Source organism: Aplosporella prunicola (genome assembly GCF_010093885.1).
Source record: "Aplosporella prunicola CBS 121167 unplaced genomic scaffold K452scaffold_8, whole genome shotgun sequence".
In the NCBI taxonomy this organism is placed as follows: domain Eukaryota; kingdom Fungi; phylum Ascomycota; class Dothideomycetes; order Botryosphaeriales; family Aplosporellaceae; genus Aplosporella; species Aplosporella prunicola.
In genome coordinates this window covers 599,751-617,892 of record NW_022983536.1, presented here as the reverse complement: position 1 = coordinate 617,892, position 18,142 = coordinate 599,751, and the positions used below count along the sequence as shown (strand labels likewise).

The window sequence follows — 18,142 nt, the reverse complement described above, 5'->3', positions numbered from 1 at the left end:
ACTAGTGATCGTGCGTTGGCAACACGCCCAACGGGTATCTTTGATTATTCTTATGTTGCCAGATTGCTGGCGCGCAAATAGTGCGTGATATGCAGATGTTCCATCCAATGCCTGCCCTGTGAGCCTATTCCGTAGTAGTCTCATGCGCCGTCAAAGTGCCAAAAAAACGCCGTCGCTAATCCCAAGCAAGTACAAATAGTTAATCCCTCATGATATCCGCTTCCCCATTACCATTCATTACGTCGTCATCATCGTTCTCATCCTTGCTGGGATCCAGTCCCAAGTTGAGGGTGGGTGGTAGTTCCTTCCTCGCTGCTCTGGCTTTCTGTTCAGCCCAAGCACGAAGACGGACCAGTTGCTTTATTTTAGCCTCTCGGCTTGCACCCTGGCTGAAAAGGATGGCCTCATTGACGCGAGTAGCAACAGCCTGCCTAAGTGAAGGATCCAAGAGCGCCGCAAGAGGCGGCGTTAGGTTCTCCGGTGGGAAGATAAGCAGTGCCATAGTACGCTCAAGGTCTTCTAGAAACTCTTGGTTCGAAGGAGCGCGAGGAGCAAGCTCCGATTGCGCGAAAGTGAGTGCAGGAGTGATGTCTGCATTAACACTCGACATGCATTTGCGGATGAGCTCAATCAATTGAAGGCGCAATAGCGCAAAGTGCAGTGAAGGATCAAGGTCAAGGATCTACAACGCCAAGATGTTAGTCGCGATCTTGGTTACATGTGTCTTTTGTGAAGAGAGGGTTGTATAAAGATTGCTCATACTGAGGACTGAAGTGTGAGTTTGTATCATCAACACCCGGAGGTGGTTATGAGTGGTGCATGAAACTTGCATAATCATAGCAAAGATGGAAAGAAGTGGGGGTTGCGCGACGTAAGCAATAGAGAAGGACTAACCTGGGGGTTCAGATCGTTGATCTTGTGGATTGCGGTTTCTATGTCTCCAGCATGGATCGCATTCCGGATGTCAACCCTTTCTTGGATAGACTGCTCTGCCGCAGCGGGTTTTATGTTCGCTTCAGTCGCAAAGCGCCTGGCAGAGACCGGATACCCTTCGCTGACAAGATAGTCCATGATGAGTTTGTTGATGTCACTATCGAGATCAGAGACGTTAGCCATGACGTACTCTTTCTCGGAGAGGATGCGCATATGAGATTGTGCCATAAGATCAGTCGCAAGAAAATTTGCTCTCCACATAAGATCTTTCGGAGAGATTCCCAACTTGATATTAACACATCATACAAGGGCGGGGGTGGTGGAACAACAGCGTGTGAAGGGACGAAAAGCCGCATACGTACGTCTTTGAAGGCCTGACCTCATCAATGCGACGGTCAAAGGGGTGTTTGGTCGGCGTGGCCGCCGAAACTACGGTGGAAGAGCTCTGCGCGAGTGTTAGCACGGAGCTGGCCGAGCTGCAGCCTGCGGGGCTACGTACCATGATGAATGAGGAGACGATTCACTCTATCGCACGGCCATAAGTCATTTCCGTCCTGTCAGTGAAGACAGAAGGAGAGGCGTGGCGATGAAAGAGTGGTGGTGGGAGAGAAGCGTCGCTGAGGACGTTGGTGGAGGAAGGGAAGAAGGAACGATGAAGTCGTGGGAGCGGAAGGAAAAGGAAAAGCTACCTCTGCTAGCCGAGCCTTGGCGTGCGTGCGTGGGTCCTCCTTCGGGGGGTTCCATCACCACCATCCATATTTTACCCTGAACATCCTTAAGTCCAAGCTTTTGCAAGGGTTTTGGGGCCCTGCCGTGTTCGCTTGTTTCCCTTTTAGACCCGCCCCTGCACCATGTTTTGATACCATCGTCCCTGAACTCCAGCTGCACGCCGATTTACTCTTCAACATGAGTGTGGTGCAAAGAGCTCACTATTCCCCGCCATGGCAAAATACCAGCATCATCGGCGTGGCTGGTAGCTCCGGCTCTGGCAAGACCACCCTTTCCTTGGCTATCATAGCTGCCCTTAACCTGCCATGGGTGGTGATCCTGTCCATGGTATACCGAGTTTTCTCGTCTGCAGCTCGCGTGACCATCAACTAACACTGCTGTAGGACTCGTTCTACAAGCCATTGACGCCGGAGCAATCTGAAAAGGCCTACAAGAACGAATACGATTTTGACTCGCCAGAGGCGATCGACTTTGACGTTCTTGTAGATAGGCTTCGCGACATCAAGGAGGGGTAAGTGTAAAAGTCCCCCGCCACCATTTCTCTAAACCCGGTCTTTCATTTTCTCTTCCAATTTTCACACTAGTTCCGTTAGTGGGCTCAGCTGACCATGTTATAGAAAGAAAGCCGATATTCCAGTGTACTCTTTCCAAAAGCACCAGCGGCTTGACAAGACTACGACAGTCTACTCTCCGCATGTGCTTATCTTGGAAGGTATCTTTGCCTTGCATGACCCGCGTGTCCTGGATCTGCTCGACTTGAAGGTTGTATCCCTGGCGTCATAGGTCAGCTCACAGGGGGCTGACTGCTGGCGCACAGATCTTTGCCGATGCCGATGGTGATCTTTGCTTGTCAAGGAGACGTATGTGTTGACCCATATAGTGTGTCCCAGCTTTCACTGACGGTTTGCATCGCAGTCGTTCGCGATGTGAAGAGTCGAGGAAGAGATATTGAAGGCTGTATTAAGCAATGGTTTTCATTTGTCAAGCCAAACTTCCACCGATATGTAGCTCCTCAGCGCGAGGTTGCAGGTACGCCCCTTTCTATCCTCTCTATGACCAGTCCTTTGACATCCATAGACATCATCATCCCCCGCGGTGTGGAGAATAAAGTTGCTATATCGATGATTACCGATCGCATCCAGAAGATTTTGACAACGAAGTCAAAGTTGCACCAAGTCGAGCTCAAGAGACTCGGCAAGCTTGCTGAGGAAACTCCTTTGTCTTCTAACGTCATAGTGCTTCAGCAGACAAGGCAGATTGTCGGAGTCAACACCTTGCTCTTCGACCCTCAACTTCCGCGGGAAGAATTTGTCTTCTACTTCGACCGGATCGCATCGCTGTTGATTGAGCAATCGATACAGTGCATGCATTTCGAGACCGCAGAAGTCACCACCCCGCACAACAACCCTTACCTCGGCCTGAAGCGTGTTGGTGAAATAAGCGCCGTCGTCATTCTCCGCGGCGGCAGCGCTCTCGAAACCGGCCTTAGGAGGGTCATCCCCGACTGTCGTACGGGGCGTATCCTCATCCAGACAAACTACCGCACCGGTGAGCCTGAACTGCACTACCGCGCGCTGCCGAAGAACATCCAGGACCATGAGCGCATCTTGCTTTTGGATCCGCAAATGTCGAGCGGCGGTGCAGCCCTGATGGCTGTGAGGATTCTAGTAGACCATGGCGTGCCTGAGGAGAAGATTGTGTTCGTCACGTACATGGCTGGCAGGGTCGGTGTGGGCCGCCTCATGCAGGTATACCCTGAGATGAGAGTGGTAGTAGGAAGACTGACAGATGATTATGAAGATCGGTGGGTGGAGAAGAGGTATCTGGGCTGTTGATAGTACTTGGCTGTTGTCTACTGCGTTGTGTATGAGAAGGTACATTGTGAGGCATCATAAAACTTGCCCGTATATACAGAAGAGAGAAGCAAATAACATCAATATTGGATTTCAAAGATTGGCCTAGACGCATAATTTCCACTATAGGAAGGCCGTAATATGACATACCACGTGACCTTGCGTTGCGTGGCCCTTTATCCGACGTCGAGTCTCATATCCAACCATAACCACGCAACAAAAATGGACCTAATCAAGCAAGGACTCTCCATCGCCCAAGACCCCAAATACTCACGCTGGATATGTCCGCTCCTCCTCCTAGCAGACGGGGCGCTCTGCAGCCTCGTCATCTGGAAAGTGCCCTGTACGGCACCCTTCCCCCCCACGTGCTCCATACATGCCGCTAACATCGCGTAGACACCGAAATTGACTGGAAAGCGTACATGGAGCAAGTGGCGCAGTACATTGACGGCGAGCGCGACTACACGCAAATCAAGGGCGGCACGGGGCCGCTCGTGTACCCGGGCCTGCACGTCTACATCTACAGGCTGCTGTACGGCCTCACGGGCCAGGGTCGCGACATCTTCTCCGCGCAGCTGATCTTCGCCGTGCTGTATCTGGGCACGTTGGCTGTGGTTATGGCGTGCTATCGGCGCGCGAAGGTGGGTTGGCCAATGGCTTCGGCTTCCTTTTGGTGTTGATGCCGCTGGAGCAGAAAAACTAATGAGAATGAAAGGTCCCACCGTACGTCTTTCCGATGCTTATCTTGTCGAAGCGGTTGCATAGTATCTTTGTCTTGCGCTGCTTCAATGACTGCTTTGCCGTTGCGTTTTTCTTCCTTGCGATCTATGCGTATCAGAACCGCATGTGGACCGCTGGCTCTATGCTCTATTCTTGTGCGGTTGGCGTCAAGATGAGCGCTTTGCTGGCTTTGCCCGCTGTGGGGTTTGTTCTGCTACAAGGCATCGGACAAGAACGAGCTTTAACGCAGGCTGGCCTCATAGGACAGTTGCAGGTGAGGGTTACACGCAAGTGCATCAATTGGAATATGAAGCTGACCGCCAATCTAGTTGCTCTTTGGGGTTGCTTTCCTCCGATCCAATGCTATAGGTTACTTGTCTCGCGCCTTTGAACTCACGCGCGTCTTCCTCTACAAGTGGACTGTCAATTGGCGCTTCCTCTCTGAGGAAACGTTTTTGTCGAAGAATTTCTCGATTTTTCTACTCTCAGTACATGCCCTGCTACTATTGCTCTTCGCCTCGACCCGGTGGAACAAGCCAGCCCAGCGGACCCTGCCAGAGATCGTTTCTCTGATCTTCAAGGTACCAGCCGACCAGGAATTAATCGCGAAGCGCGTCAATCCCCGATTTACCATGGCTACTATACTCTCCGCCATTGCTGTGGGGATGCTCTGCGCTAGGTCCCTCCACTACCAGTTCTATTCCTGGATAGCTTGGGCGACTCCTTTCCTCCTCTGGCAAGCTGGTTTCCATCCGATCCTCCAGTATGCGCTTTGGGCAGCGCAGGAATGGGCGTGGAACGTCTTCCCAAGCACGCCGGCGAGCTCGGCCGTGGCTGTGGGTGTGTTGGCAGTTCAGGTGGCTGGTGTATGGTGGGGCATGAAGAAGGAGGGAAAGAATACAAAGCAAAAAGCGCATAGCGAGTAAGCTCGCGATGTTGCATGGGTATCTGGCGTAAATAATGTCGCAGAAAATGCGTAGGGCGCACATGGGCGCAGCTATTCATCCTCGGAATCGGAAGGAGGCATCATGCCGACACGGTTGTCGTCGTCGTCGCTGTCCTCCGGATAGGTCGAGACCTTAGGGAATTCCTTTGGCCTGGCTAATGTCAGCCTTAACGGATACCATGTGCCGCGCCGTAGCTCACTCACCAATAGCCTTGCTTCCTCCACGCCTTCTCGTCCCTGACAACGTTTACAATCTCGCCCTGAATTTTGTTTTCCCGCTCGGCAAGCGTGCTCTGGTCCACGACAACATAGGAGCCGCGCTTGATCCAGATAGTGGAGCGGAATCGCGGGTTGAGCTCCACCAGCGCCGTGTTTCCGGACGGGAGATCGACAGAGTACAGGTTGTTTCCCTCGGCCTTGGCGACTTTGGCGAGGGACTGGGTCGCGGTCAAAGCATCGGGAGGGGTCAGGGTGTCCTCGACGGTGGCGAGGAGGTTGCGCTTGGGGCGGCCCATGATTGTGGTTGGTGATACGAGTGAAGGGCCTTGGAGTTGAGACTTTTCGAGAAAATACGTATCGATAAGGCTGCCCCTGCACGAGCCAGGCTGCCCCTCGCTCTCGCTCCTCCCCGCGTTTCCTCCGCAGCATAAACAAACACCACCAAACACCACCGGACACCCTGCTGGATTCTCCTCCGTTCACTGACTGCTGCGGAGGCTACTACGTTATTCAGATGTCATTCGCTGGGAAGTTCGCTCCGGGAAATTCCTTCCGATACCTGATTGCGATTGGACCCTATTCGGGGAGCAGTTCCCGCTCCCTGGTGGCGATCCGACCCTGTTTGGGGAATACCTCCCGCACCGCTCCCGCCAAACCGCATGCGTTCCTACATGTGTGCTCTTAACCATGTGGTTGAGATTTCTAAGCTTTCTCTGGATCATGACATCTTCGCTCTTGGCTAGAGATATTTCTTCACCGTGGTCGTCCGTCTTTGTTGCTTTCTCTTTCTTATCTCTTCAGTCCAATCAACCATTTCCATGAGAAACCCATAGTCCGAAAGCGTCATGGCCTCTCACACTTTGGGGTTATTTGACATTGAGGCCTCAAAAGCCACAGCCAACCCTCCACCGAACCGGAACAAGTCCACGGCAACCAAGGCACCCACCGATTACGAACTCGATGCCATATCTTTTAGCAACCCTCCCCATGGACCTAGCACAACCGCCAGTACTAACCAAGCAGCACTTACTGGAGCACAAACACCGAAATCTCCCAGTGATGTGGAAAGAACGACACCTTCCTCTCCGATAGGGGAAAACGCAGCGACAGATCTGGTCCAAACCCTTTGGAACCCTCCCATGAACAAGTGGCGCGTACTGTGTGCATGCCTGGTCTATTTTGGCAACGGCATCAACGATGCGGTACCTGGAGCATTGATCCCATATATGGAAACAGATTACTCTATCGGATACGCGATCGTATCCCTAATCTTTGTAACCAACGCCGTCGGCTTCATCGGCGCCGCCTTCTGCACCGACGCGATCTGTGGGCGCCTCGGACGGGCCAAAACGCACATGCTCTCCGAAGCGTTCATGATCATAGGCTACATCATGCTAGTGTGCACGCCGCCCTTCCCCGTTGTGGTGCTCTCCTTCCTTTTCCTGGGATACGGCTATGCGATCAACCTCGCGCTCAACAATGTCTTCTGCGCGAACCTGGCCGGCTCGACCGTGATCCTCGGTCTCGCGCACGGGAGCTACGGCATCGGCGGCACGGTTGGGCCCATAATCGCCACGGCTATGGCCTCCCACGGCGTCACATGGTCGCGTTTCTATTTCATTACGCTTGGAATCCGCGCTGCTTGCATGGCGTTCAGTGGCTGGGCGTTCTGGAACCACGAAAAGGAGGCTCCGGTGCAATTACTTGCGGCGCTGGATCGCTCGACAAGCCAGCAGCAGGAAGCTACGGAGCCCACGGCACCGTCGAAGCGCGCACTGCTTAAGGAAGCACTGCGAAATAGAGTCACGATCATCGGCGCTCTCTTCATCTTCGCGTACCAGGGCGCCGAGGTGTCCATCTCCGGCTGGTTTATCTCCTTCCTGATCAACTACCGCGGCGGCGACCCTGCAGCCGTGGGTTACGTGACGGCCGGGTTCTTCGTAAGTCTCCCTACCCCATCCACCCAACCCCAACCCAAACACTTACCTCTAACAACTTCCCAGGGCGGCATCACCCTCGGCCGCTTCTTCCTATCGCACCTCGCGCACCGCATCGGCGAGCGCGCCTCCGTCTACATCCTCATTGCAGGCGCAGTAGCATTCCAGATCCTCTCGTGGCAAATCCCGAACGTGATCGGTGATGCCGTGGCCGTCAGCGTGTTGGGCCTGCTCTTAGGCCCGGTGTACCCCTGCGCGCAGACGATTTTCTCGCGCCTGCTGCCGCAGCGGCTGCAGATGAGTGCGGTGGGGTTTATCGGGAGCGCGGGGAGCAGCGGTGGTGCCGTCGCGCCGTTCACGACGGGGCTGCTGGCGCAGGCTGTCGGCACTTGGGTGCTGCATCCGGTTTGTGTCGGGCTGTTTGCTGTGATGGCCGCGTGTTGGTGGGGGTTGCCTGCTGTGCGTAAGCGGGCCGAGTAGGGATTGGGTTGGGTTGTGTGGTTGTGGTTGTGGTTATGTGTGCTTTGTGTACGCTATGCGGCGTGCCCAGGGATTGGGTTGGAGGAGTTGGGACAAGCGCGCACTGGAGTCGTGGCTTGCGTCCTTGTGCTTCTATGCTTTACCTCTGTTTCTGTATACGAATATATCATAACTGTCTAAACGAAAACGACGTCATCTGTATACAAAGAATAGTCTCTTGTATGAACAACAAGTAAGTTCTCTATATACACAAGTAACGTTTTCATCGCTACAAGGATCGTGTCATCCGTATATAGATGAGCAAGCATATTTCCATCCAGACAACAATCATCTCCTCCCTACGTATGTGAAAATCTCAGTCCTCTCCCGACTAGAACCAACTCTTCCACAAATAAAAAAGCTCTCCGGTCCGGACGGAACTCACTCCATAGATGCGAGATCTCGATTCTGTCTAAATGACTAAAAAACGTGTACAGCGGGCTAGCCTACGTGCTGTGCTGCTGGCACGGCATGTATGCACGTACGTCGTAGCGCAGTCCCGTTTTTCTTTCGTGCGTGCGCGCTTGCGTGCAGTGTGGTACGGAGTACGGGACACGATCTTCGCGCTTGGGGCCTCTATTCACTGGGTTTGAGTGCGTGCGTGCGTGCGGCGCACGGCAGGACGCTTGAACACGTGGAGAGCTGAGTGGTGGTCGTACGTACCACGTAGGTACGCACGCTGTGCTGTGTTGCGCTGTGCTGTATACTTGGTATAGGGCGTAGGGAGTGCGTGCTGAGTGGGATGCGTCCTGTTGCTGTAAAGGGAGGACGGGCTTACTTTGCGTGTGGTGAGTTCGAGGTGGGATTTGTTTGATGGAACTTAGGGAGATTTGATACGATGCGTTTACTGGAGGTTCGTCTGCCGTGTACTACGTACGCCGCGGCTCGGGTAGCGGACGGATGGCAGCATGCTGCGCGCTTGATGGCCAGCTGTGGTTGGTGGGGTGGGGTGAGGTGGTGGGTGGGGTGATGGACTGTGTGTGATGGTCAATATGAAACAGCGGGCAGCGGGGTTGGGGGTTTATGGAGGTGCGAGAGGAGGGGTTTGGTAGGTTAGAGTAGACAGCTCTACAAAGATATGTAGTAGAGCCGTTCAGGCTTAACGCTGGCGAGATATACAATGAGTAGATGGTGTGTATTGGACGGGCGAGGCAATGAGCGCGCGCTCTTGTCATCGCTGCAACGACGACTGGTTCGGGAGGGAATCGGGTGCAGGCAATGCTAGGTGGGGCTTTTGTGGGCAGCTGGCGGTGATATGCAGGGGGTTGTGCGCGGGGTGAAGACGGGGGACAGCTACATCACCTACCTAGCGCTATGAAATATCAACAAACTTCAAAATAGAATAGAAAGCAATGTTTTTGACGGAATTGTCAAAGAAAGCTTCGCAGTTGACATTTTTGAAGCTGTCGTTGAAGCTGTCAACACCCTGCCAGTCTGTCACAAGTGATCGGCGGCAACTGCATGCCGCGTCGATCCCGCCGCAAAGCGTGCGGGGATGTATGACGTTTTCGGGCAAGAAGATCACCCAACTGCGGCACGAGTCGGAGATGAGCACGAAAAAGGAACGGTGGACTGATACTCGTGAGAAAGACACCAGTGAAACAGTGATTGCGAAGTTGCGTCCAAATTGTGTGTTTGAATTGAGAAGAGGGAGTGTGAAGTACTTTTGTCGTTTGTTCTCATGGATCCAATCAACTAACTCCGTGTACACCTTGATGTTAATATACAACGACACCACCAAGCGGTGTTTTGAACCCTCCGAAGTTGCTCCCTTGCGACAATGGATGGCTACCTTAGGAATACTATCAAGGTTCCGTTCGTTCTGCGTGTTCATGAAACCAGTATCACCCGCGTCATGGTCTTGCCAAACTATGGTCCCGCGGATCGAGCCATCCGGACGGCATCGTAGCTTCCTCAGATACCTCCACCTGGCGCCAGCAGTGTGAACCAAACGGCCAAATAACACGACAAGAAGGGGGAAGCACGAAGAGCACTCACCTGAACGCGACGTGTCTACCCGGAAATCGCCCTCTTTCCGTTGAAGCTGCTGGTTCTTTGCGTGGACGGTGCCCGACTTGGCAATCAAGTATGAGCCGCCAAGGGCGCAGATGGAGAAGAAGATGACATTGCGGCGACTGCGGGGGTGGTGTCAGTTTGCCTGTTATGGTCGTGGAATAGAGAGGTTACTTCAAGTACGCGAAAGCCATTGGGACTCCAATTCGACTCTCTATATCTGAGGATCGAGAGCGCTTGCTGGTGTGCAACGGAGGATTGTTTGTAGGGCGAGAGGGGTTGTTATTGTTTGGATTGCAGGAGCTCTGGGGGTGAGCACGCGACTAAAGAGGCCGACGAATCAAGCGCCGACGTCATCTTGGCCTGACCATCACCCGTCGGGAAAGTCTTATCGATAGGAACTGCGGCAAATCCTCGGCTCAAAATTTCGGCCGCGAACGCTTTCCATCGCATTGCTTCGCGGCCGAAAACACCAAGCAAAAGCTGCATACAAACCTACCATTCTCCAACACCATGGCGCCTCCAAAGCAGAAGGCCCCCAAGGGCCGTGCCTCCAAGGCAGCTCCGCAAATCAGTGTGTCCATTGCTTGCCGTTCCAATTGCTGCTGCATCACTGACATGTCTACTCGCAGCGGACTCCCGTTTCGCCAACATCCACACCGACCCCCGCTTCCGCCTGCCGTCTAAGAAGAACACCCGTGTCACCCTCGACAAGCGTTTTGCGCATATGCTCAAGGATGACGACTTCTCCAAGAAGGCCACCGTCGACCGCTATGGCCGCAAGGTTGCGAAAGATGCTGGAAAGAAGGAACTGCAGCGCTTCTACCGCGTAGAGGACGAAGATGAGGAGAAAGACAAGGAGGAGGATGGGGAGGGAAGCGACGAGGCTGATGACGACGACGAGATCCAAAAAGAGCTCGCCAAGGCCGACAGGAAGTATGATCCTGCGCGCGAGGGCGGATTCTCGTCTTCGGAGGATGAGAGCGATTCAGACGAGGAAGAGTCAGAAATTGAGGTAGAGGAAGACGAGATTGAGTTCCCGCAGGGCCAGGACGCAGACGTTCCCATGGGCGAGGTGTCGGCGCGGCTGGCGGCGGTGAATCTGGATTGGGACAACATACGCGCGGAGGATCTGTTGGCCGTGGCATCGAGCTTCGCGCCCGAAGGCGGGCGGATCATGAACGTGACGGTCTACCCCAGCGAGTTTGGCAGGGAACGCATGGAGCGCGAAGAGCTAGAGGGACCGCCGCGGGAGATCTTCAAGAAGAAGGCGCGCGCATCCTCGCCTGGGACGTCCGACGAGGACGAGGAGGACGAGGAGATCAAGAAGGACCTCCTGCAGGAAGACAAGGGTGAAGAGTTCGACTCGAAAGCACTGCGTCAGTACCAGCTCGAGCGTCTGCGCTACTACTATGCGCTCATCACGACCGACTCGCCCAACACGGCGCAGCACCTTTACGAGAACATGGACGGGCGCGAGTACCTCTCCAGCGCCAACTTCTTCGACCTGCGCTTCGTTCCCGACTCGGTGTCTTTTGACGGCGACAAGCCGCGCGACCAGTGCACCCGCCTCCCGGACGGTTACCGCCCCAACGACTTCGTCACGGACGCGCTGACGCACTCGCGCGTCAAGCTGACCTGGGACGCCGATGACACGACGCGCAAGGAGGTGCAGAAGCGCGCATTCAGCCAAAAGGAGATTGACGACAACGACATGCAGGCCTACATCGGCAGCGACAGCTCGTCGGACGAAGACGAGCCGGAAGAAGAGGTCGTCGATGCCAGCAGCTCCGGCAAGAAGAAGGCAAAGGAGGACAAGGCAGCCAAGCTGCGCGCTGCGCTGGGCCTGTCGGCGGAGCTATCGTCTGCTACGAAAAAGTCGAAGGACGACCGCCCCGTTGGCGACATGCAGATCACCTTCACCTCGGGCCTGAATTCCAAGGCCAACGGCTCCGTCTTCGAAAATGAGCCCGTCATCGAGGAGACAACCAAGGAGAAGTACGTCCGCAAGGAAAAGGAACGCAAGCAGCGCCGCAAGGAGAAGATGAGGGCCGCGCGCGGGGGTGCCGACGCCGACGCCGACGCTTCTGCCGCAGAAGAAGAGAAGGAGGCAGAAACAACGGCACCCGCCGTTGCCGACGACGAAGAAGACCCCTTCAACGACCCCTTCTTCGACGACCCCGAAGGCACCACCAAGCGCGCCGCCAAAGAAGCGCGCAAAGCCGAAAAGGCGCGCAAGCGCGAAGCCCGCGAAGCGCAAGCCGCGGCCGACGCGGCCGAGCGCGCGCAGCTCGAGCTGCTCATGGCCGACGAGACGGGCGCGCCAGCGGGCCTGCGCCACTTCGACATGGCCGAGATTGAGAAGGCCGAGAAGGCCGCCAAGCGCAAGGGCAAGGGCCGCGGCAAGAAGAAGCACCAGAAGGGCGACGAGGGAGAGGAGCCGCGCCAGGCGGGCTTCGAGATGGATACCACCGACCCCCGTTTCGCGGCCCTGTTTGAGAGCCATGAGTTTGCGATTGATCCGACGAACTCCAAGTTCAAGGGCACGGCGGGCATGAAGGCGTTGTTGGAGGAGGGGAGGAAGAAGCGCAAGGCGCAGAGGGACGATGGGGTCGAGGAGGTGAGGAGGCCGAAGAAGTCGAAGGCTGTTGATGGGGGCGCTGCTGCGGGCGGTGGAGAGGATATCAAGAAGTTGGTGGAGAGGGTTAAGGGGAAGACGAAGAAGGTGAAGGCGTAAGCATTTTGCTTGTTCCTCCGCTGTTGGTTGGTTGCATCCATCTCTCTTCGAGCATTATATCAGTTACATGCATTGGGTCGGAGTACCTGCGATCTCTTTTTTCTCTTGTCACATATCAACGCCAGATATGCGGAAGTATTATTGCAATCGGAAATTGTTGTTTATATTTCATCGCCTCCGATCGTGTCGGCTTTTAAAGGAACAATAATGATAAAACGGTGCGCTGTACAAGTAAGCATTGCGCCTGTTTTCGCGCCTAGGTAAAATGCTTAAATTAAGCGTAGTAGGTTACCGCCAACCACCTCAAGGGGACATCATTCATGCCAGTCTAGCTCCACTTCCAGGTCTGGTACTCTTAGAAGTTCATCAGGTCTGCAGAGTATGATGGATTAGTCATGTGTTCTCTAACTAACGGGCAGAACGAAGGATGAAGGAGTGACTTACCACGACCGAACAGTGCGCGCTTTGTCCAATCCATCGCCAGCAAAATACGCGTGCGCAAGCTGACGCTCTGCGCAAAGTAAACGCTGCGCCAGAGGTAAACTGCGAGCAAACCACCCGAGAAGTTAAGGCCGTTGATATCGAAGACGGCAGCGTTGCCAATGTACGCGAGCGAGCCGAGATGCCTGTACTCAAAGGCCTTGTAGACAGCGTCGTCGAGGTCGCCGTAGTCAACCTGATTTAACTGCATGCCCGGCGCCATGTGCGCCATCGTGTTAAACTTGCGCGCCAGGTACTGGCCTTGTTGGTGCGCCCGCTGGGCCGTCGCCGGCAGCGACGTCAGCTTGCTATCAATCTGTCGCAGCAGCTCGTGCAGCTCGCCGAAGTCGAGCGTTCCGCTCTTGTCCTTGTCGTACACCTCGAACAGCCGGTCAAGCCGCTTCAGATGGTCCGCGGCTTGCGGGAAGCGTCCCTTCACCCGCTTCGCTACGTGCCGCCATTCTGCGTACGAGAGCTGCATTTCCTCCGGGTTCCTGCCCTTCTCCCATGCCAGAGTGCGCAGGAAGGTCACAATGTGGTCCGAGACGTTGTTTTGTACGGTGCTACAGTCACCAATGGCGTAGACATCACCAAGGGGTGCGCCAACCAGACGGCAGTGAGAATCGGTTTCAAGAGCATGCTTGTTGTGCTGGCCGTCGAGCTTCTTGGCGAGCTTCCTGCAGAATTCGGTTTGCGCTAGATAATTCATAAGTTTCTGTCCTTAACTTCAGGCACGGCGGAGACAAGCTTACAAACACCAGTGGACCACAAGCAGAAGCCCATGGGAAGTTCCTTGGTAATGACATTGCCAGCGTCATCCTTTTGAGTGAAGAGAATCCTATCCGGTAGGACCTCCTTAACCCTGGAGTTTGTAAGGACATCTACCTGGTCGTGCGCGAAACGAGCCTGAAGTACCGTTAGTATAAAGTCAATAACAACTGGGATGTACTTACCTCGGCGTATCTGGAAAGAGCCTCATCGTAGGTGTTAAGGATATGTCCCCTGCTCTGGATGACGTGCACCGAGATTTCCGAGCGCAGGATCTTCGGGAAGAACTTGGTCAGATCCTCATTAAGCATATCAAACAGCTCAGCCGCAAACTCGACACCAGTGGGGCCACCGCCAGAGATCACAAAAGACAAAAGACGTTTGCGCTCCTCGTCGCTGGTGGTTGGCAGACATGCAGTTTCCAAGTTTCTGATCACAGAGTTTCTAATCAAGCGCGCATCGGTGATATCCTTGAGGAAGTGGCAGTTCTCGAGGCCTTTAACACCGTGGGGGTTTGTGATAGATCCTGTGCAAGTCAGCCAAATTTCGAAGCAATTGGGCAGCAGTTACTCACCGACACCAATGATTAACTTGTCATAAGGAAGGTAGAAGTGTTGCTCCTCGCCGTTAGGACCAAGGCCTTGAATTTCAACCAGCTTATCCGAAAACTCGACATCCACAGCCTTAGCCTTCATGAAGTGTCCGCCGAGTTTCGCAATTATCCTGCGCACAGGCTCGACCAGCGACCTGAGCTCCAGTGTGCCAACAGTCGCCGAGGGCAGCATTGGCGTGAACAAGAAGTAGTTCGAAGGCGCGACAACAGTAACGTGGTAGTCGTCCGGATTCAAGCCCTTAAGAAGAGCGATGCTGCCCCAGCCCGTGCCAAGTACGACCAGCTTCGGCTTGTGCTTCTGCTCCTTCTTCTCAGGGCTATCATCGTCGTCCATCAGGTGTTCGGCAATTGGTAGATTTTTCGGCCCTCCTACCCGGGGGAACAGCGCAAGCTCTGAAACCGAGATGTCTTCATTGAAGGGCTCTTCATTGTAGGTAGTCGAGTCATAGACGAAGAACGCCAGGACGATACCAGCACCGACGGTCGTGAAGATGCCCACCCAGGCTGCTGTCCCGTAGATGAGCTTGAGGGTGCGAGAAGATCGGGATGGAGCCGGTTGGGTGGATACGGAGCGGGTGAAGAAGCCAAGTGCGTTGGGTCCCTGAAGTTGTTTCAGGCGTGACGTGTATCCTGGAGCTTGGGGTCTCTTGCGCAGAGAAGCAGTGGTACTGGTCGTCGACGAGGCTCTGATGGAGGCAGCATTCCGAGAGCATGATCTGCTCAGGGAGTTTGCGGAAAGCGCGTTGGGAGCTCTGGCACGCGCATTGCCCGCGAGAGCCTGCAAGCGCAGCATGTTAAATTGGCGGCGCTGTAGCCGGTATAGCGGCAAGGGGGGCGATCAAGGGGCCAATTGATGAGAGCGGCGACGGCAAAGCGAAGGTGGCTGTATCATGGACACACAGGAGGTGGAAGGGCTCGATGGTTGTGGGCAGGTGGAAGATTCTCCGGGTTGGCACTTGCTTGATGGGTGACGTACGGGACGGCCCTGATCCGCCGAATCCCGATGTGCGATGAACCCGCACCGGCACCGCACTTCCCGCACGAATCCGCCTTGCCGCCCTTTTTGCGGTATCGGATTCCCGACATGGCCCGTGGTCCTTTTTTTATCTGATCGAGCCCGTCTGGGCCTTCTTGAGGCTGATCTGGCATCTTATCTATCAAGTAACCCCTCGCCAATCATCATGAAAGTCCCATCGGTGGCCTCTACACACGAGTCACTGCTGCCGGTTGACGGACGAAACTCGCGTCCGGGCTAGGAAAAGGTCTTTGCCGTAAATATGACTGGATGATCTTTTCTCCCTCAAAAAGCAGTCGAACAGTTACAAATAACTCGTATCAAATTATAACGTCCGTCATTGCGAACCGAGATCCACCGTATAGCGAGACAAAGGACGATACAACCAGTCCCTACAGAGTACTCCTTGCCTAGCTCCCAGCCCGAGTCCCGGGTATGGATAAAAAGGTCTTAGAGCATACGCAGACTCTACACACCTTACTAGGTCTCTTCTTCTACTCTGTACAAGTATCACCATCTCGCTTCACGGTGACGGACGTTAGAGCTCACATGTAAAATTTGTTGTTGCGCCAAAGAAGTCAATGTACTTCCAACTACATACTGGCGGACCAATTCACCGTCTGTGCTACTATCACGTATCCACAATCCACTGCTTAGTTGCCACTCAAGTCGCGGGGCCTGATAGGCTGTGATATCTCGTTAGAAACACCATCAAGAGTTGACACATGCTTTCGACTTACCTTAGGTTTCTCAACTGTGTCCAACCATCCGGCAGGGGTGCGCAACCCGACGTCGGCCGTTGTCATGCTGGTTTTGTACTTACCGCCGTTCATCTCAAAGAGCATTGTCATCGGGAAGCCAACATCGAACGGAACGGCATTGTCAATCTCATCGATCTCTTCCTCGCTAAGGCTGATAGCAAGGGCATCAATATTGCCCTTCAAGTGCTCGATCTTGCGCCCGCCAACGATAGGGAATACATTGGGAGCTTTGTGCATAACATAAGCAAGGGCCTGGCACAAAGTTTGTCAGCGAGTTATTGAACGATTGATGAGATATCTCGAGCAGTTAAATTTATGAGAAGAGATGGACTCACGATGCTGGTGATGAGGGTATTCTTCTTCTTCGCAAGCTTTTCCAGAGCACCGACAATCTTCTTTTGTTCCTCCGTCTGTTTGTGCATCTTACGGCCCTCGCCCTTGCTCATCTCTTCCTCGGTCTTGAAGTTTCCTCCGCCAAGGGCACCCCACGGGCAAAGCGCCATGCCTTCGTCATGGCACATGGGAAGGATGTCGCGTTCGAAGTCGCGGCTAGCGGCGCTCCATCGTCCTTGGTAAACGCTGAACTGAGTCAAAGCGTGATCACGGGCGTCTGTTACTCGTTAGTTCATTGAGAGTTGACTATATATAACGTTTCTCTTTTCATAATGGTAAAAGTTTGCAAGCGGCCGTGCACAAACCAGCCAGATATACTGACAAACGCCTTTTTGACAGTCGGAAGTTGCTGACTAGCCCAATCGCTATAACCAGTCTTGGCTGTGGGCTGCAGCTTGGAAAAACTTACATTGGTTGGCCTTGCTGACGACCCAAGCAGGAGTGTCAGAGATACCGAGGTAGATTACCTTGCCATTCTGGACAAGGTGGTGGAGGCTCGTCATGAGCTCGGGTATGGACGTCGAAAAGTCCCACCAGTGCAGATACAACAGATCAATGTAATCGGTCTGAAGCTTCTTCAAGCTCGCTTCAACGGATACACGCAAGCTCTTGGCATGGTTGCCTTGGAAGTTGCTCTTGATCTTCTTGTTCGATTCAGGGGCGGGATAAGTCGTCGTGAACTTGGTTGCGATGATCATCTCATCACGGTTCTTCCTCTGTTGCATCCACTCGCCAACCCACTCCTCGCTCTGCTCATTTTGGTAGTTGTTGGCCGTGTCGATAAAGTTGCCGCCGTTCTCGTAGAAGAAATCGAGCATCTCAAACGTCGTTTTTTTATCGCATTTGCCCATGAAACCCTCCCTGAATTCAAACAATCAGTTTCTTGCTCTGAGAGGGCGTTGTTGTTAACTTTTACCAGGCGTCGCCAAAGTTCATGGCGCCCAGACATAGCGGGGAGACCCTGACACCAGCCGTGGAAGAGAGGATACGGTGGAAGCCAAGATGGTTCTTGGGCTTAGGGGGAGGTTGAAACCAAGACATTGTGATGCGCGAGTCTTTGTTTTGTGTATAGGGTAGTGGTTGAGATGAAGTCGCGATTCTTCGAGCCGGAAGATCAGACGTAAGAAGTTGAGAACAAGACAGTGATGGACCGCCATTTTACGTTACTTACTCCTAAATATATAGGTTTCTAGCAAGAGCATCATGACGTCTGCTACGTTAGGCAACGTCACAATCCCCCTCAACAGCTGCTACCCCTCCAACCCCTTCCAACCAGGAGTTTAGTCTCTTAATTCCGATAACCCACTGCTTTCGTACTTTCGGGGACTAGCGTGGGAACCGGGTCGGGAAAGTTCTGGTCCGAATCGAACAGTCGTACTACTACCTAGGACGATCAGCTAGCATGACCGAAGAGAAGCGTAGCATTGAACATGAGTGACAGTATCGCTTGGTACAGTACTCAGCGCTTGCATTGCATCTGCATCAGAACTATAAATTTACAGGGTA

The 18,142-nt window shown here is 54.0% G+C and overlaps 8 protein-coding genes across 8 annotated transcripts; 4 read left to right on the top strand and 4 right to left on the bottom strand.

The window, feature by feature from the left end:
* Window positions 1-4: 4 nt before the first annotated feature.
* On the bottom strand, window positions 5-1,573 carry K452DRAFT_285810 (uncharacterized protein). The gene is made up of 4 exons (XM_033540167.1): window positions 1,433-1,573; window positions 1,296-1,378; window positions 895-1,090; window positions 5-682 (listed from the first exon to the last, which is right to left on the bottom strand). Exons 1-4 carry the CDS (start codon window positions 1,433-1,435, stop codon window positions 200-202), a joined length of 765 nt encoding a protein of 254 aa, XP_033399479.1. The 5' UTR covers window positions 1,436-1,573; the 3' UTR covers window positions 5-199.
* Window positions 1,574-1,697: 124 nt separating this feature from the next.
* Window positions 1,698-3,597, top strand: K452DRAFT_317213 (uncharacterized protein). Its single transcript, XM_033544039.1, has 6 exons — window positions 1,698-1,989; window positions 2,046-2,173; window positions 2,280-2,424; window positions 2,480-2,522; window positions 2,578-2,691; window positions 2,740-3,597. The coding sequence occupies exons 1-6, from the start codon at window positions 1,840-1,842 to the stop codon at window positions 3,495-3,497; spliced, it is 1,338 nt and encodes a 445-aa protein (XP_033399478.1). The 5' UTR covers window positions 1,698-1,839; the 3' UTR covers window positions 3,498-3,597.
* A 140-nt stretch (window positions 3,598-3,737) lies between these two features.
* On the top strand, window positions 3,738-5,161 carry K452DRAFT_224034 (glycosyltransferase family 58 protein; the record flags this gene model as incomplete). Its single annotated transcript, XM_033536665.1, has 4 exons — window positions 3,738-3,858; window positions 3,912-4,156; window positions 4,231-4,509; window positions 4,565-5,161. The coding sequence occupies 4 exons, from the start codon at window positions 3,738-3,740 to the stop codon at window positions 5,159-5,161; spliced, it is 1,242 nt and encodes a 413-aa protein (XP_033399477.1).
* A 71-nt stretch (window positions 5,162-5,232) lies between these two features.
* K452DRAFT_224702 (uncharacterized protein) lies at window positions 5,233-5,696 on the bottom strand (the record flags this gene model as incomplete). The annotated part of the gene is made up of 2 exons (XM_033536706.1): window positions 5,233-5,332; window positions 5,386-5,696. 2 exons carry the CDS (start codon window positions 5,694-5,696, stop codon window positions 5,233-5,235), a joined length of 411 nt encoding a protein of 136 aa, XP_033399476.1.
* Window positions 5,697-6,245: 549 nt separating this feature from the next.
* K452DRAFT_268144 (uncharacterized protein) lies at window positions 6,246-8,006 on the top strand (the record flags this gene model as incomplete). The annotated part of the gene is made up of 2 exons (XM_033538874.1): window positions 6,246-7,340; window positions 7,404-8,006. The coding sequence occupies 2 exons, from the start codon at window positions 6,246-6,248 to the stop codon at window positions 7,815-7,817; spliced, it is 1,509 nt and encodes a 502-aa protein (XP_033399475.1). The 3' UTR covers window positions 7,818-8,006.
* Window positions 8,007-10,500: 2,494 nt separating this feature from the next.
* Window positions 10,501-12,606, top strand: K452DRAFT_224180 (uncharacterized protein; the record flags this gene model as incomplete). The annotated part of the gene is made up of 2 exons (XM_033536678.1): window positions 10,501-11,932; window positions 12,056-12,606. Coding segments are annotated over 2 exons (1,983 nt in total), but the record flags the coding sequence as incomplete, so codon positions are not given.
* A 355-nt stretch (window positions 12,607-12,961) lies between these two features.
* On the bottom strand, window positions 12,962-15,260 carry K452DRAFT_296744 (uncharacterized protein; the record flags this gene model as incomplete). The annotated part of the gene is made up of 5 exons (XM_033541946.1): window positions 12,962-12,978; window positions 13,051-13,782; window positions 13,839-13,992; window positions 14,040-14,380; window positions 14,429-15,260. 5 exons carry the CDS (start codon window positions 15,258-15,260, stop codon window positions 12,962-12,964), a joined length of 2,076 nt encoding a protein of 691 aa, XP_033399473.1.
* A 526-nt stretch (window positions 15,261-15,786) lies between these two features.
* Window positions 15,787-17,491, bottom strand: K452DRAFT_285799 (uncharacterized protein). The gene is made up of 4 exons (XM_033540166.1): window positions 17,046-17,491; window positions 16,579-16,853; window positions 16,223-16,495; window positions 15,787-16,168 (listed from the first exon to the last, which is right to left on the bottom strand). Exons 1-4 carry the CDS (start codon window positions 17,452-17,454, stop codon window positions 16,136-16,138), a joined length of 990 nt encoding a protein of 329 aa, XP_033399472.1. The 5' UTR covers window positions 17,455-17,491; the 3' UTR covers window positions 15,787-16,135.
* Window positions 17,492-18,142: the final 651 nt, after the last annotated feature.